At 39.9% G+C, this 18,985-nt stretch overlaps 1 protein-coding gene across 2 annotated transcripts in view; it reads left to right on the top strand.

Annotated features, from left to right (window-relative positions):
* Ep300 (EP300 lysine acetyltransferase) overlaps positions 1–18,985 on the top strand; it is a 70,216-nt gene that overhangs the window by 18,007 nt on the left and 33,224 nt on the right. For both annotated transcript variants that reach the window (XM_085831710.1, XM_085831709.1), the window contains exons 3-9: positions 4,570–4,746; positions 6,718–6,979; positions 7,787–7,900; positions 9,535–9,780; positions 12,249–12,342; positions 12,994–13,131; positions 17,220–17,337. In XM_085831710.1, the coding sequence (XP_085687836.1) occupies positions 4,570–4,746; positions 6,718–6,979; positions 7,787–7,900; positions 9,535–9,780; positions 12,249–12,342; positions 12,994–13,131; positions 17,220–17,337 (1,149 nt within the window). The remainder of the gene's footprint in view (positions 1–4,569; positions 4,747–6,717; positions 6,980–7,786; positions 7,901–9,534; positions 9,781–12,248; positions 12,343–12,993; positions 13,132–17,219; positions 17,338–18,985) is intronic.

Genomic DNA, 18,985 nt, shown 5'->3' with positions numbered 1-18,985 from the left:
CTTGTCTGCCAGAGTTTCAGGATAGCCAAAGCTACATAGTGAGATACTATCTGAAAAAACAGAAGGATGATGGGGGGGATGGATTTTGCCACATTTAGTATATAGTTCAGGGTTCAGTGTAGAAAGTGTGCTTAGTATGAACAAGAACCTAGGGTTGATCAGTCCCCCTAAAATATTTCTGAGCTTCATTCAAGTTAGTATTTACTTTAAGAGAGTAAATTCCATTCCCCAAATAGTGATAATATAATTTTTAGAATTTACTCTTGGCATCAATCTGTGATACATTTCTGTATATGTAATGTTAGAAGAGTTTTTTATTAAAGATAGGATCTCACTATCCCAGGCTGGCCTTCAACTTCCCGTGTAACACTGATCTTCCTTCCACTGCTTTCTAAATGCTGAGATTTCATGCAAGTAACCCACACTCAGTTTATGGGGTACAGATGGTCAAATCCAGGTCTTCATGGGTGTCAGGCAAGAACTATATTAACTGAGCTCTGTATCTCCAGCACTAGAGTTCTAGATCTTTAAAGTTTTACATTCACAGTGTGTCATAGAGATAAGATGGCTCAACAGTTAGAGAACTTGTACTGATGTTACATTGGATCTGAGATTTCAGGATCTATGATGATTGGTACCCAAACCCCTGTAAATACAGCTCTAGGGGGTCTAATGTCTTTGGCCTTCTGGGAGACTCATACTCATTTGCCAGCAAGTCTGGCTTTGTTTTGTTTTGCTATGTAGCCCACGTTGGTCTCAAACTCAAGAGCTATCAAATTCAGGTCTCTTGTCCTATCCTTCTGGATGCTGATATTACAAGCTTGTTTTTGTAACCCTTTATTTAATATGTATGAGTGTATTACTCACATGTATGTATGTTCGTCATGTACATGTATGCTTAGTGACACCAAATGCCAGGGAAGATTCCCTCAGTCTGGGATTACAGAACATGTGTTCTACCATGTGGATTCTTGGAAAATGAGTCATTTGCTAAAACAAGTGGTCTGAACTGCCTGAGCCATCTCTTTAGCCTGATATTTGATTTCTAATGTGTCTATATGTATCTTATTACATTCCTAGTTTTCTGCAGCAACAGAAATTAACAACAGGGTATTACTGGGTATTTAATATGTGCAAGGCTGCTTTTAGAATGATACTTTTTTTGGTTTTTTGAGACAGGGTTTCTCTGTATAGCCCTGGATGTCCTGGAACTCACTTTGTAGACCAGGCTGGCCTCCAACTCAGAAATCCGCCTGCCTCTGCCTCCCGAGTGCTGGGATTAAAGGCATGCACCACCACGCTTTCCCTGAGGAGACACAACACACAACACACAATGGCTACTACCCAAGTAGGGAATCACACAGAGACTAAAGCATAAATATCACCAGAATCTAATTTGGTGCAGCAGTGAGCTTTATTAGGGTGATTACCAGAGTATGAGTTGAAGGGTTACAAGAGAAGAAATTACTCAAAGACAACTGCATCACCAAAGCCCACACAGCATGGGTAATAAAGCTGGAAACCTAGACATTGCCCTGCAGGCAACTCTACAGCTTGAAAAAAATCCTTTCCACGTGCCTCATTTAGTCTAAACTTCTCCCAGGCAGCTTCCTACTTTCTGCTGCTCCTAAGTAGCTGGTCTGGCCTCAGAGTCCTCTTTGAAGCTTTTCTCCTCTGAGAGAAAAGCTGTAACTCAGCTTCTGTCTAGGGGAAACAGCTTTTTGCTGATTCTGGCAGTGAGGGATCTAGTGAATCTGATCAGTTTCAGGACCTTCCTGAATTGATTTTTAATTGACAGCTTCCTATATAAAGGAAGGAGTTCCCAGCAGGGTGGAATATTTCAATCTAGGATAACAACACGGGTCCTTCCTTTTCCTTTTCAGGTTAGGTCAGTGTCTGTATTATGGTGGGTAATTGGATATCAGGAATTATCAGCTATAAAGGGAAGTGAGATCAAATAACATCATTGTAGCAGACACAAATATAGTCCTATCTTACTTTATTCTGTTTGGTGGGGGAGAAAGAAAAGGCTTCAAGTGACAGAAAGTGTAATGAGACACTGCTAGTTTCAGTTTGTATTGAGATATATGTGAACACAGACATTATAATTATTTATAGACACTGAGGCAGCTTACAAATGTCTACATTTTATTTACTTCTGTGAACTTTTAGAAACATTGTTACTTGTTCTTTTATTGTGTCATTCAAAGTTCTGTGGTAAATTGGCTTTCATACTATGTCCCAATTTTCATTAAGGATACACTTATAAATATACCATAACTCAGTATAGGCATGGATATCATTATTATTTTAGAATAAATATTACTACTTTAAAATCTAAATAAGCAAAGATTTAGTAGTTAGGAGCCTGGTTCTCCTCCCCTTTCAGTGGACCCAGGCCCTATTCCCAGAATCTATGTTGTAGCCAAGCCTAACACCAGTTGTAGGGATCTGATGCCCTCTACTGTCCTTGAAAGCTACTGCATGTTAGTGGTACATACATACATCCAGACAGAACACTCACAAAATAAGCACAAAATGTACATGTTTATGATCCTGCCTTGGGAGGCTGAGCCAGGGGGATTGCACTTCCAAGTCAGCCTTGATTACATAGTGAGAGTGTACGTGGTACTACTTAAGAAAAACATTTGCATTATTGTGATCCTAATATTTCCTTTACTAGTTAATATTAGGTAGTCACATAAGAGTGGGAATGTGACTGCCATGGAACTGGTAATTCTGCTTCTCCTTCCTAAGTGCTAGGATTATAGGCCTCATAGAACCAAGCCTGGTATGAAATGCAGTTGGCGTGGGGGTTAAGAAAAATTATTTGATAAATGCTTGCCACACAAGCACAGGGACTTATAAGTCCTCAGCATCCAAGAAAAAAGCCGGCTCTGGTGACATATTAATCTTAACAATGGAGAGGCAAAGACCAGGCTCCTTGGCTCAATCAGCAAGATCCAAGTTTAGTGAGAGACTTGCTTGTGAGATGTCTTGGTAGGTAAAGACAATTGCCCAGGCCTAGTATCTTTGACTCAGATAGTCTTCTAACTTTTTTTTTTTTTTTTTGAGAGAGAGAGAGAGTTTCTCTGTGTAGCCTTGGCTGTCCTGGAACTCACTTTGTAGACCAGGCTGGCCTCAAACTCAGAAATCCACCTGCCTCTGCCTCTGCCTCCCGAGTGCTGGGATTAAAGGCATGCACCACCACGCCCAGCCTTTCTAACTTCTTTATATGCACTAGGGTAAGTGCATGCAAGTGTGTATATATGGGCACACATGAATGGAAAAACAAATTCAGTTTAAAATATTTAACATTCTTCATTGTATAGTGGAATGGCTCCAGATAAACTGAGCACAAAGAAGATAATGCTTTTAAAAGTTTTTTTTGTAGTCATGGCTCTATAGCTGAGGGTGACCTTGAAATTTCTGATCCTGTAGCCTCTACCTGTTGCTCAGCTTTTTCTTTTTTTTTTAAACCTTAATTTGTGATACATACTTAGGTAAGCATACACTTTTATTCAATGTGTTTTAGTTTTAAAATTTGTGTTGTATTTATTTTGATTGTATGTGAATTCTTTTTTTTTTTTTTTTTTTTAATTTTTTGGGACAGGGTTTCTCTGTGTAGCCCTGGCTGTCCTGGAACTCACTTTGTAGACCAGGCTGGCCTCAAACTCAGAAATCCACCTGCCTCTGCCTCTGCCTCCCGAGTGCTGGGATTAAAGGCATGCACCACCACGCCCAGCCTTTCTAACTTCTTTATATGCACTAGGGTAAGTGCATGCAAGTGTGTATATATGGGCACACATGAATGGAAAAACAAATTCAGTTTAAAATATTTAACATTCTTCATTGTATAGTGGAATGGCTCCAGATAAACTGAGCACAAAGAAGATAATGCTTTTAAAAGTTTTTTTTGTAGTCATGGCTCTATAGCTGAGGGTGACCTTGAAATTTCTGATCCTGTAGCCTCTACCTGTTGCTCAGCTTTTTCTTTTTTTTTTAAACCTTAATTTGTGATACATACTTAGGTAAGCATACACTTTTATTCAATGTGTTTTAGTTTTAAAATTTGTGTTGTATTTATTTTGATTGTATGTGAATTCTTTTTTTTTTTTTTTTTTTTTAATTTTTTGGGACAGGGTTTCTCTGTGTAGCCCTGGCTGTCCTGGAACTCACTTTGTAGACCAGGCTGGCCTGGAACTCAGAAATCCGCCTGCCTCTGCCTCCCAAGTGCTGGGATTAAAGATGTGCACCACCACGCCCAGCTCTGTATGTGAATTCTTAAGAAGAGTATATACCACCCGGGTGTAGAGGGTATAGAGGACAGCCTCATGGAGTTGGTCCTCTCCTTTCACTTTTACAAGTATAGGTGATCAAATTCAGCTTGATAGAATTTTGCAGTAAGCACCTTTACCTGCTAAGCCATGCTCCTGAGTTTTTCAATATGTTTTTTTAAAATACTCAAAGGATTTTATTTTAAATGGTTTTCTAATATAGAACATGAAGTATGGTCATGGTGATGTCTTAGTAATATAGAGAATGACACTTTTTTCTAATTTTATGTAGATGGGAATGATGAACAATCCCAGTCCTTATGGTTCACCATACACTCAAAATTCTGGACAGCAGATTGGAGCAAGTGGCCTTGGTCTCCAAATTCAGACAAAGACTGTTCTACCAAATAACTTATCTCCATTTGCAATGGACAAAAAGGCAGTTCCTGGTGGGGGAATGCCCAGTATGGTGAGTACTTGTCATTATTTTGTTAAGACTTTTTCTTGTCTTTTTGTTTTCTTTCTTTGTTTTTTGTTTTTTTTTCTTCTTCTTTCTTTCATTTTGGTTTTTGGAGACATGGTTTCTCTGTGTAGCCCTGGCTGTCCTGGAATTCTGGAGTCTGCCTGCCTCTGCCTCCACTTCTGCCTGGCTCTTTTCTCTTTTTAACATTTATGTGCATGCAGAATAGATGTGTGCACAATACCATTGTAAACTTGTGAATGTCAGAAGTCAGCTTGCAGAAGTTAGTTTTCTTCTAATGTGAATCTTGAACTGTATACTCAGGTCATTAGAATTACGTATTGAGCCACTTTGTGGGCATATTAGGTTGGCATTTGACACACTGGTATTATAAACACTAGGCACCTTAAGATACATGATGTATCTTACCCTTGTGCCCTGGAATGGAATTTCACTTTGTAAAAGTTCCACATGGCATTTTGTTTGCTGCCCTAACTGATGAGTTGGAAGACTAATCCACAATCAGAGTAAATGTGTGCTACAGTGAGTCCTTCAGCAGGCTCGCTGTTAGCCTTGTTACTGAAGAATAGGAAGGAGAACCTTTCTGCGCTTGCAGAAGATTCTTACTGCAAAGGATTCTCTCAAGGACTGTGAATACTAGTTTTATTTCTATTAGTGTAACATACTTTTCAATTAACAAAATAATTTTTTTGTTTTTCTCTTTTGGGATGAACCAACTGCATGAGTGGCTACGGTTAAGCTTCATTAAGTAGCATCTGTAATGGACAGTTTTCATGTTTCAAATTTCCAGTAAGGTGGTTCTCAGTAAGTTTAGGCCAGCCATATCTACATAGCAAGTTCCAGGCCATTCCAGACCTGAGATCAGACCTTAAAAGAAACCTAAGAAAGAGGACATGCTAGGCATGGTGGAGCACAACTTTAATCTTTGGAGATGGAGACTCACACCTGTGGAGGTGGATCTGATTTGGGTTCAAACAATTTCTACTTAGGAATTAAATGGTTTGTTTTTAGTTTTTGAGATTTGTCCTAGAGCAATTTTATTTTATTTTTTTATTTTTATGAGTTTTGGTATTTTGTGTGGTATTCATTGTATTTCAAAAAACATATAACAAAAATATGTCCTCACTGTCCTAAGGAATAACTTCTACTGGGAAAAGTTAATTTTTTTTTAGAGGTGTAAAAACTATTATTTGCTGTACATGGTAGCATGTTTTCAATTCCAATACTTGTTTTTTGTTTAATTTTAACATTTTTTTAAAGATTTCTTCTTGTGTTTTATGTGCACATGTGCATGCATGTAGGCTAGTGCGCCAGTATAGGCTAGATGAGCATCTTGGGTTCTCTAGAGCTGGAGTTACAGGAGTCTGAGTTCTGTATATGTATACTGTGAACTAAATGCAAGTACTTTCAACAACTGTGACCTCTCTCCAGTCCCTATGTGTTTTTTGAGGCAGGATCTGGTAACAATCTGGTAACAGACTTGCTCTATAGAAGATTGACCTTGAGTTCTGAGCCTCTAATACTGAGAACGTGGAATTTACCTGTTCTTCCTTTCCGTTTAGTTCTCTGTGTCTAATACATATGTACCATTTTTTATTTATATGACTACATTGTAGTTGTCTTCAGACACACCAGAAGAGGGCATCAGATCTCATTACAGATGGTTGTGAGCCACCATGTGGTTGCTGGGAATTGAACTCAGGACTTCTGGAAGAAGAGTCAGTGCTCTTAACTACTGAGCCATCTCTCCAGCCCCATAATTTATTTTCTTATTGCATTAATCTTTCGGATAATAAGAGCCATTTATCATGTATATATTGAATTCTTTCCATCCAAATTAAAGAATGAATTCTGACATACAGTAGGTCACCACCAAGTATTTAATTTGAAAATACCTAGTCCTTGTTAAAAGATGGCACACTGTAACACTGTTAAATGTATCTTTGCTACATTTGTTAGGGCCAGCAGCCTGCCCCATCCGTCCAGCAGCCAGGTCTGGTGACTCCAGTTGCCGCAGGGATGGGTTCTGGAGCACACACAGCTGATCCAGAGAAGCGCAAGCTCATCCAGCAGCAGCTTGTTCTCCTCTTACACGCTCACAAGTGCCAGCGCCGGGAGCAGGCTAATGGGGAAGTGAGACAGTGCAACCTTCCCCACTGCCGTACCATGAAAAATGTCCTAAACCATATGACACATTGCCAGTCAGGCAAATCCTGCCAAGGTGAGTAACTTAAGGATGATCTTTTTATTTGGTACTTTGATTATGTTGATGACATTTTAGACATAGACATGTTCTGACATTACATTTTGCCTTTCCCCTTTTATAAGTAAAGCAACTTTGTACACAAGGTGCATTCCTGACCAATAAAATACAACTTCTTGGGTGTATACTTGCTTGTTTGTATTGTTCCTGAAATTGAACCCTGAGCCTTGTACTTGGTAGAGGAGCACTCTATTGCTGAGCCATGCTTCTACCCCTAAATTTGCCAGAGGCTACTGATTAGGCTAGTCTAGCTGTCAGCTAGTTTGTTCTGAAGAGTTTAGCATCACCAGTTCCCAACCATTAGGGTTAACATGATATATTTCAGGTACTAGGGTCTGAACTCTGGTTCTCAAGCTTGCACCGCAAGCCCTTGACTGACTGAGCTGTCTTTAAAACTTGCACACTACCCATTAATACATGATAAATAGCTCTTATTATCAGAAAGATTTATGCAGTAAGAAAATAAATTATGGGGCTGGAGAGATGGCTCAGTGATAAGTAAGTAGTATATGGTTAGAAAGGAGGTTGTAATATATTCTGATAATTTATTCAGTGATTTGTTCCAGTTTAGCCTTGTGGGCAATTAATTACTCAACACAATACAGTTTTGCCCAACTGAATACTTTTATGTCTAGTGTCACTGTTTTATAGGCATGTATTCTGCACTACAGCTTAGAATATCTTTATATTATTTGGAGCACTTGTTAAGTTGTATGTCATTCCTGTAAATAAAAAGAATTAACAATTTTTTCTTGTTTGTTTTAGTGGCACATTGTGCATCTTCTCGACAAATCATTTCACACTGGAAAAATTGCACAAGGCATGATTGTCCTGTGTGTCTTCCTCTCAAAAATGCTGGGGATAAGCGAAATCAACAGTGTAAGTGATTAAATCTTGCTGATTTTTGCCAAGTTTTTGGAGCAGCATACTAGTGCCCTTTGACAGAGTGTAGACTACTGCTGGACTTTTTGAGACTCTGGTCCTGCCATACCATTCTGGATGAAAGGTTTTCTATTTCTCTCTTAATTAGTAAAACAAAAATAGAAGTATTTCTTATTCTTGGGATGGAGTTAAGAGCACCAACTGCTCTTTCAGAGGTCCTCAATTCCCAGCAACCACATCATATCTATAATGGGATCAGATGCCCTCTTGTGATGTGTATGAAGACAGCGACAATGTACTCACATATATAAAATAAGTAAATCTAAAAAAAGAAAATGAAAATAAGATTTTCGTATTCTTAAAACCATCAATAGATGACAATTTTTTTTTAAATTTTTTTTTGCCTTTAGAGATAGCCTTGCTATATATGTAGCCCAGGCTGGCACTGAACTTGCTATCTCTGTGTCAGCTACCTGAATGCTGCAATTGTAATTGTGTACTGTCGTGTATTCTTTAAATTTTCGAAACTGAAGCATTGAAGCATAGTTTTTTCTTTTCATCCATTTATTTATTTATTTATTTATTTATTTAAAATATATGAGTATACTATAGTTGTATAGATGGTTGTGAGCCTTCATATGGAATTGAATTTTTAGGACCTCTGCTCACTCTGGTCAACACCGCTTGCCCCACTTACTCCGGCCCAAAGATTTATTTATTATTTTTATTTATTACTATACATAAGTACACTCTAGCTGTCTTCAGGCGCACCAGAAGAGAGCGTCAGGTCTCATTATAGTTGGTTCACCGTGTGGTTGTTAGGATTTGAACTCAAGACCTTCCAAAGAGCAGTCAGTCAGTGTTCTTACCCACTAAGCCATCTCACCAGCCTGGCATTGTTGTTTTGGCATTGAGTGGGTAGATCAAATGAGAAATGTCGGATTGGGGTCTGCAGGGGTCTCTTTTTGATTGTCTTCAAAATATTCTCTGTGTGACAGCCTTGTCTGTTCTGGAACTTGCTTTGTAGATCTCCTGACCTTGAACTGACAGACATCTTCTACCTCTGCATTCCAAGTGCTGAGACTATTGGCTTGTGTCACTATCACCTAGCCTTTTTAAAACTCTGTGTGTGTGTGTCTGTCCGTGTGTCTTTGTGTGTGTGTGTCTGTTAGTGTATGTTTGAGTTTTATTTTATAAAATAAATTTAAAAATTGTTCTCATAGAAAAGTAATAAGTAAAAGTACTACATTCAAAAAGTGCAGCTACCATATTTTCTTAGAAAAAATATTAAGTATTAATTGTTAAGAGAAATTTGGAGCTATGTGTAGTGGTGGCACACATCTTTAATCTCAGCACTAGGAAGGCAGAGGCAAGCGGATCTGAACTTGAAGCAAGGTCCGACTCGGCCAGCTTTACCAGAGAATCCCTGACTGGAAGAAACAAAAATTTGCATGTGCATATAAAGCATGGATCTAGAAAGTTTTTCAAAAAATTATTTGGAGGGAGACACAGATTTCTACTACTCTGACACATCTTTATACTAAGACTTTTAAAAATGTCATTTAAACATTTTAATATTTTTTTCTTAGCAACTGTAGTGGTCTAATACTGTGTTTTTTTGTCTTCTCTAGCAATTTTGACTGGAGCACCAGTTGGGCTTGGAAACCCTAGCTCTCTAGGAGTGGGGCAGCAGTCCACTCCTAGTCTAAGCACTGTTAGTCAGATTGACCCCAGCTCTATAGAGCGAGCTTACGCTGCTCTTGGACTACCCTATCAAGTAAACCAGATTCCACCACAACCCCAGGTACAAGCAAAGAATCAACAAAGCCAGCCATCTGGACAGTCTCCCCAGGGCATGCGGTCTATGAACAACATGAGTAAGTGTGTCTTCTAGTCCAGACGTGATACTGGGTAAATGTGAACATAGCATGTATAAATAAAAATTAACCTCTCCCTTTCCCTGTTCCTGTTCTTCTATTTCTGTTTCTGCCTTTGTCCCTCCCTATATCTTCTGTCTCTCTTTGTTTTGTTTTTTACTAAATGATTTTTGGAGTTGAAATATTTTTAAGTTATAGCATGAAGAGCACCCTTATAGTCCATATGCTGAAATCAACTACTGCCAATGCTTCATACCTTTTTGATACCTTCCTCTTCCTTCTGTTCTTCATAGTTGAGTTTGAATTTCCAGAGATGCATCATGTGTCTCATGGACCTTTACCCCGAGTGATCTCATTGGCCAACCCTAGTTGTTCTTGTTGTACTTCTGTTCTTTCAAGACAGTATCTTTCTGTCGGGTCCTAGAGTTTGTTATGTAGACCAGGCTGACCTCTGCCTCCCAAGTGATGGCATTAAAGTCGTGCACCACCACACCTGGCTAAAGCTATTATTGTTTTTAAATTGTTAAATTTTGGTGTGCTGTAGTACCAGCAAGAAGTATTCCTTTTGGGTTTTGGTTGCTGTTGTTTGTGTGTCTTTGTGTGCTCACACATATATACATACACATACATATATATAAACACACTTTTTTTTTTTTTTTGGTTATTTTCAGAAAAGGTCTGTATATTTATGAGTTTTTTTCTTTTCTTGCTTGTATGTCATTGCACTACATGCGTAGAGTGCAGAAATGAGGTGGCAGTACCCTGGAACAAAGTTCCCGATGTTGGTGTTGGTAATCAAAACCAGATCCTAGTGTAGAGTAGTCAGTGTTCTTAGGCTCTCCAACTTCTGTTTTGTTTTTAAAGATGTTTTTACTTTCAGTATTTTTTAATTATCTTACTTTTATTATATGTGCATTGGTGTTTGCTTGCATATTTCCGTGTGAAGGGGTTGGATCTGTGGAACTGGGATTACAGACAGTTGTGAATTACCATGTGGGTGCTGGGAATTTAATCTGGGTCCTCTGGAAGAGCCTCCAGTGAATGCTCTTAAGTGCTGAGCCATCTCTCCAGCCCCTACTTTTCACAGTTTTTAATTGTGAGAGTGTGTGTGTTTGTGTGCGAGCATGCTCTAGCCTCCTCACCCATGTTTATGTGTGTTCATGTGCCCCTATCCATAAGTGCATGTGTCTTAACACTAAGCCATATCTCCAACCTATCTCGTTTGTTCTATAGTTTCTCACTGGGACCTTCAGCATGCCCTTTATGCTCTGCTGACTACCTACAGAGCCAGCCCCAGGACTGTGCTCTTTTCCTTCCCATCACTGAGATTACAAGTATACATACTCCATCGTAGCTGGTGTGGAATCTCAGCTCAAAGAGAACTCCTGTTAGCATGGCACGCATTCCATATCCTGTTCTCCAGTCCTTTTTGTTTGTTTTGGTTTTGGTTTTTGAGACAGGGTTTCTCTGTGTAGCCCTGGCTGTCCTGGAACTCACTTTGTAGACCAGGCTGGCCTCGAACTCAGAAATCCACCCGCCTCTGCCTCTAGAGTGCTGGGATTAAAGGCGTGCGCCACCACTCCCGGCTCCAGTTCTATTTTTGCTTTTTAATTTTTTATTTAATCTGGATTTTGCCCATTTCTGTTCACCACTGTACCACTGTAGAGCCTGTGATCAGAAGAGGTTGTTAACTTTCTTTGATTGGAAATTTGTATAGTTGTGGGCTGTCAAGTGAGTGTCAGGAACTGAGCCCAGATCCTCTTCAAAAACAGCGAGTGCTTTTTACCTCTGAACCGTCTTTCCAGCTTCAATTCTTGTTTGTTTTTGTTTTGAGAAAGGGTCTCTCGGTAACTCTGTCTATCCTGGAACTCACTTTGGTAGATCAGGTTGACCTTTGACTTAGAGATTAGCTTGCCTTTGCTTTCTAAGTGCTGGGATTAGAAATGTCATGCCTCCTACCCTCTTTTTTGAGACAAAGTTTATGTTTTCCTATTTCACTTTCTGCCTTATGTTTTGAGTCTCTGACTTTGTCTTTTTTTTTTTTGGTTTTTCGAGACAGGGTTTCTCTGTGGAGCCCTGGCTGTCCTGGAACTCATTCTGTAATCCAGGCTGGCCTCGAACTCAGAAATCCACCTGTCTCTGCCACCCGAGTGCTGGGATTAAAGGCTCAAGTCTCTGACTTCTTTATTAGCCTGGAGCTTCATCATTGGCTAGATTGGCTAACCAATGAGATCTGGAGATCATTCCTTTTGGCAGTAGGGTGACATTTGATATCACCACAGCCATGTTTTATGTATGTGTGTGAGATTTGGGCTCTGTCCTTGTGCTTGTATGCCAACACTTTACCAGTTGAGTCCTTTTTCCAACCTCTGTGTTTTTTTTACTTCATGTGTTATTAATTGCGTTTTCTTTGTTTACAGTGTTGTTTTATGGTGCCTATTTTCTTTTGTTGCTTTGTTTTGCTCTAGGTGCTAGTCCTATGGGTGTAAATGGAGGTGTTGGGGTTCAGACGCCAAATCTTCTTTCTGACTCCATGTTGCATTCAACTATAAATTCTCAAAAGTAAGTTTGTGCCCTGAGTCCCTTCAAATTCTTAAGAATTTCTTGTTTTATTTAGATTTTTTAATTTGCAGGTAGCTTTTAGGAAAGGAATGAGCAGGCTGTCCGTGTGTGTGTGTGTGTGTGTGTGTGTATGTGTGTATGTGTGTGTATATATATATATATATATATATATATATATATATATATAACCTTACTTGACATTTGAGTCACATACTTGGTTTAATCTATACCCCACCAAAGAAACAGGGAGTTGCAGTGTTGCACTTCTAGTGAATTCCTTAGAGATGGATATCATCAGAATGTACTGTGCACATGTATGAGGTTCTCAAAAAAAAAAAAGATTCTTCTATTGTGCTTTTCAGTTACTGCTTAATGGCTTTTGTGAAAGTTAACCATGTGTCCACATGGCAACACAGCCTAGTGACATGACTTGGATTTTTAAATAAAGAATTCACTCTCATCCTTCATAAGGAAATGTAACTCTTTTCTTTATTGAAGTATGTACACACACAGAAAATGTGTAGTCTCATACACTTGCCCCTTAAATAGACTCAGTCACCATTCATCAAAGTAATTACTGTGAGCTCTAAATAAGTGAAGTCTGTCTCCAATACTTTTTCACTAAACCTACTTTCTTTTTGATTTTTAAAGCCCAATGATGAGTGAAAATGCCAGTGTAGCCTCCCTGGGTCCTTTGCCAACAGCAGCTCAGCCATCTAGTACTGGAATTCGAAAACAGTGGCATGAAGATATTACTCAGGATCTTCGAAACCACCTTGTTCATAAACTGTAAGTAAGAATGTGGCATGTGCCGAGCATGGTGGCACACCCTTTTGATCCCAGCACTTGGTAGGCAGAGGCAGGTGGATTTCTGAGTTCCAGTTCAGCCTGGTCTACAGAGTGAGTTCCAGGACAGCTAGGGCTTTCCAAAAAACCCTGTCTTGAAAAAACAATAACAAAAAAGACTGTGGCATGTATCATTCATAAGAGCTGTATTGGATGGTGGTTGAAAACCCTTTAATCCCAGCACTTGGAGGCTGAGGTACACTACATACAGTATCCCTGTCTCGGGGGGCGGCGGGGGGGGGGGGTGTCATGAAAATGCTTCTAGCGGGCTGGAGAGATGGCTCAGTGATTAAGAGCTCTAAACATTCTTCCAGAGGTCCTGGGTTCCATTTTCAGCAACCACATGGTGGCACACAACCACCTGTAATGGGATCTAATGCTCTCTTCTCGTGTTTCTGAAGACAGCTACAGTGCTCTCATATAAATTTTTTTTTAATTATTCAAAAAAATTAATGTCTCCAGCCGGGCGTGGTGGTGCACGCCTTTAATTCCAGCACTCCAGAGGCAGAGGCAGGTGGATTTCTGAGTTCGAGGCCAGCCTGGTCTACAAAGTGAGTTCCAGGACAGTCAGGGCTATACAGAGAAACCCTGTCTCGAAAAAAACCAAAAAAAAAAAAAAATTAATGTCTCCAAAGTGTTGGACATATTATTAGCACCAATGAATATTACTATTTTTGTGTAGCCAGGCTAATGATAGTGTTGATAATTTACTTTTTATATCTTTCTCTTGTTTTGGGGGAAAAAAGGTTGTGAAAGCTTCTCTGTATATCCCAGGTTAACCTTGAATTTCTGATCCTCTTTTCTTCTCCTCCTGGGTACTTGGAGTTGCTGTGTGCATATATATGCCTGGCTTCTTAAATCTTTGTTGTTGTTGTTGTTGTTTTGTTTTGTTTTTCAGGACAGTGTTTCTCTGTATAATTCTGGCTGTCCTGGAACTCACTCTGTAGACCAGGCTGAACTCGAACTCAGAAATCGCCTGCCTTTGCCTCTGCTTCCCAATGCTGGAATTAAAGGCATGCACCACCACTGCCTGGCTGGCTTCTCAAATCTATTCTCTTAATTTTCTTAATTTTATTTTAAATGTATTTTTTCAGTACCGTATAAATTAATGTGCCTAGATTCCAGATTGATTAGATTATTTTTATTACTTTTAAATTTACTTTAAATTGTTTATCTGATGCTCATGAGATAGATCAGTGGGTAAAGGCTCTTAATGTCAAGTCCACCCCCCAGATTCACTTGGTAGAAAGGGGAGAATTGACTCCTGAAGGGGTGCTGTGCTCTGGCCTTCATACTCATTCCATAGACTGCACACATGAACAACAAGTTGAATAAAAATCGTTGATTTTTGGGTCTGGCAGTATGGCTCAGTTGGTTAGATTTTTTTAAATTTATTTTCTGTATGTGAGTACTCTATCTTTACTTACAACCTGCATATCAGAAAAGGGCATGAGAGCCCATCACAGATATTGTGAGAGACCACGACGTAGTTGCTAGGAATTGAACTCTAGAAGTACAGACAGTGCTCTTAATGACAGAGCCCTATCTCTAGCCCTTCTCACACTTTTTTTTGTTTTAGTTTTTTGTTTTTGAGACAGGGTTTTCTCTGTGTAGCCCTGACTGTCCTGGAACTCACTTTGTATACCAGGCTGGCCTCGAACTCAGAAATCTGCCTGTCTCTGCCTCCCAAGTGCTGGGATTAAAGGTGTGTGCCACCACTGCCTAGCTTCTCACACATTTTAAAGTCTTTTAAAAACTGCTGTTGCCATATATTTTACAGGGAATATAGTGGGGTTTTCGTGTTTTGTTTTGTTTTTGGGGGTTGGTTTTGGGGGGGTTGGTTTTTGGGTTTTATTTTTTTTTTTTTTTTTTTTGTATTTTGACGAAGGGTCTCTTTTTAGTCTTAGTTGTCTTGGTACTGGATATGTGGGCCAGGATAGCCTTGAATTTAGAGATTCTCCTGCCTCTCTACCTGCTGAGTACTGAAATTAAAGATGGTGGCCACCATACCCAATTTTACAATCGGAAAATTCTACAGTAGGAAATTTGCAATTTTTTGTTCTTTATGAGTTCTTAAACATGTTTGAGTCGTTATTGGGATGTTTTCTCTCTATTTCTTTACTTTACATCCCAATAATTGCTCCCACCTCTCAGTTCCCTCTCCGACTCTCTCCATTCCCCCTCTCTTCCTCCTCTGACAGGGTAGAGTCCTCCCTGGGTATCCCCTCACCCTGATATATCAAGTTTCTGCAGTAATAGGCACTTCCTCTCGTACTGAGGCTAGACAAGGCAGTCCGGGTAGATTTATGTATTCCACATACTAATAACAGACTTAAGCCCAAGCTGCAAATCTGCTACATATGTTGGGGTGGGGGTGCCTAGGTCCAGCCCTTGTATGCTCTTTGGTTGGTGATTCAGTCTCTCTGAAAGCCCCAAGAATCCAGGTTAGTTGATTTTGTTGGTCTTCCTGTGGAGTTCCTATTGCCTTACGGGCCACAATCTTTCCTCCTGTAAGAGTCACTAAACTCTGCCCAATGTTTGGCTGTAGGTCTCTGCATCCTTATGAGTTTTAGTAATACTGTCAGGGACTGGTGCTTTCCCACGGGATGGACCTCCAGGTGGACTGGTTATCGGTTCACCATTTTGTTTCTACTCCATCTTCCATCCCTCCATTTCTTGTAGACAGGATAAATCGTGGACTGAAATTTTTTGGGTGAGTTGATGTCCCTGTCGCTCCATTGAAGTTCCGGGGTTTTATTTTAATAAGGAAAATTCATTTAAAAGAACTAGAAATGTCTAAAGGCTCATTATACTGGAAGAAAAGTCAGATTTTTCTCAGTTTATGTAGCACCCCATACTATTTTACATAATCACAAAGACTAGAAAATAGTTAATTTTATTTACATGTATGTTTTTGTGTGAGCTTATCGTATGTGGATGTGAGTACAAGAGGGTGTCTGATCCACTGGAGCTCTCTGAGATTGGTACTAAAAACCAAGCTGGATTCCTCTAAAAGAAAGAGTCCAGAAAGTATTTTTATGAGGATACTTTTGATGATTACAAAACCTTTTATCTATCACTAATAAGTTTTTTTGGGTTTTTTTTTTTTTTTTCCGAGACAGGGTTTCTCTGTGTAGCCCTGGCTGTCCTGGAACTCACTTTGTAGACCAGGCTGGCCTCGAACTCAGAAATCCGCCTGCCTCTGCCTCCCGAGTGCTGGGATTAAATGCGTGCGCCACCTCGCCCGGCTTATAAGTTTTTAACATTGTAATATTAGTCTTTCTTTAAGAAAATGTTCCAGGGTTGTGATGCCCGACACCTTTAATCCTAGCACTTAGGATGTAGAACAGGCTGATCGCTGAATTTAATGCCAGCATTTTGTACATAAGAGTTGAAGGACAGCCAGGGCTATACAGAGAAACCCTATCTCCAAAAAAAGAAAAATATGTTCAAAATTAGGGATATCATTAGAGAAGAGTAAAACTGGGCATGCATTATTCTGTTGCTAATTTTGAAAAATAAGAGTATTTGTAGTCCTAAAGAGGTGGCTTACAAGGAACCAAGTCTAACCCAGCCCACCCACATGATACATCACAGCTGTAGGTAACTGAAGCCCTGGTATATCTAATCCCCTTTTCTGATCTTCTGGCCTCTGTTGGCCTTGCACACACATGGTGCACAGACATCCATGCATGTAAAGATGAGACTTAGTGAACAACTTCAAATTAAGTTCTTTGTTTTTTTTGGTTTATGTGGGTTTTTTTGTTTTTGAGACAGGGTTTCTAGGCTGTCCTGGAACTCACTCTGCAGAGCCAGGCTGGCCTGGAATTCAGAGGTCCACCTGCCTCTTCCTCTCAAGTTCTATGTAAAGATCTAGGCCACCATCACCCAGCCAAAAAAAGAATTTTATATTTTATGAATGAACAGTGTCCATGCTGGTTAAGGAAAAATGTCACAGTATTGTGTGGTTTTGTTTTGTGAATTTGGGTAAAGCTGACATGTTAGTACAATTGTTCTATTTTATGTTCTAGTGTTCAAGCCATATTTCCCACTCCGGATCCTGCTGCTTTAAAAGACCGACGGATGGAAAATCTTGTTGCATATGCTCGTAAAGTAGAAGGGGACATGTATGAATCTGCAAACAATAGAGTGAGCACATAATTTTTTTCTTTTCTGAAGTAGGACTGTTGAGTTTGAATTCCTTGTCTTGGGTGAGGCATGGTGGCAGACTCTCAGTACACTGTAAGCACAGGTGTGAGGACCACCTGTCTCAGAAAGACAAAACATACATTTACTTGTCTACTATAACATGACAACTTTGCTTTTCTCAGGAGGATTCTCTTTAGTTTTACCGACCCACCTTCCCAGTACTGAACAGTTAAAATAAAAAAGCAGTTTATCGATTTGAGACAAGTTCCCATGTAAAATTTTCTGGTCCTCCTGTCTCTGACTCCCAGGTGCTAATAAGATTTTGTGTGGCATTACTAAGCTTAGCCAACAAAGCAGTGTCTTTAAATGTATGTCAATTTTCTTGCCTTTTTTATTCTCATTCCCTCTCTCTTCCCTCTCCCCTTCTCCATGTTCGATGGCTGTCCTGCAAGTAACTCTGTAGATCAGGCTGCCCTCATCTACAGAGGTAGCTTACCTTTTTTTTTTTTTTTTTTTTTTTGATGTAAAAGCATGAGGTAGTTTAATGACGGAGCTCCGGGCTGACACGTGTCTCATGCAGGTAACAGAGGTATCGACCGTTTAATGGCGGAGCTATAATGGCAGAGCTCCGGGTCGAACCTTATCTCACACAGGAGACAGTGGATTTGACCCTGAGGCTTGGAAGCTAGCGGTGTTTATAGAAATGGGGTGAGGCTGGGGGAAGAATTGGCACGGTTTCACATGATTGGTTCATTTAAACATCAGCAGCCTGTTAACATTTAACTTAGGTCAGAAGGGGGGGAGATAGGGAGGCGCCGGGCCAGTCCAGCATGTCATTCTCTTTATCTTTATGGCTAAGCAGCCTCAGGAATGCCTTAACAATGGGCCTGCCCGGCCATGTCCTGGCCTGGCCTGTTATGTTCTCAGCCTGAGGTTTCAAAGCTCACAAACAACTCTTTGGGCTATTTGACATAAATTACATGATTCACAGGTCTCAAGTTTTATTTCCTTTCATTCCCCTCTTCTTCTACTAAGTAATTCTAATCTTAGAATTTCAGAAGTCTATATCTCTATGTGGAGAATAGAAATCAACAGAATAAGAAGGGATAATAAACAGAACTAGGCAGGGACCCTTCTAGTGAGGCTTGAGGGTATGGGCATGATGTAGGTGTACGTGGATCAGATCTCTGGCTGGAACTGGTGCGATGTCTTTTGGGGTACCCAGCTCATTTGCTGTAGCCAATTGTGACCAGCCTTCTTTCTGCACCACCTGCAAGTCTTTTAACTTAGCTACAGATTATTACTACAACAACATGTAGGTTTAGACACATCATTTAAGACAGTGATGGGCAGGGGGAAGGAGCACCAAGTCTGCACCAGTCTCTTTTAGAATTCTATTCATCTTTTCTACCTGTCCTGAGCTTCGGAGCCTGTATGCACAATGTAACTTCTAATCAATCTCTAATATCTTGGCCAGTCCCTGATTTACCTGGGCAACAAAGGCAGGCAGGTCCATTACCTCGGGAAGATTTCTTCTAGGATCTTCTTGGCTATCACATTGGCCGTCTTAAGCTTACCTTTTCTTACCATGCATTATGTGTGACTTACCTTGAAAAGTTGCTGTACTGTTAATAGTTCTGTGCTGTTT

The sequence above is a fragment of the Mus caroli genome, unplaced genomic scaffold, assembly GCF_978045245.1.
Source record: "Mus caroli unplaced genomic scaffold, Mus_caroli_1 scaffold_16, whole genome shotgun sequence".
In the NCBI taxonomy this organism is placed as follows: Eukaryota; Metazoa; Chordata; class Mammalia; order Rodentia; family Muridae; genus Mus; species Mus caroli.
Note: the sequence above shows the minus strand (reverse complement) of the source record. Positions and strands in the feature narration are given on the sequence as shown.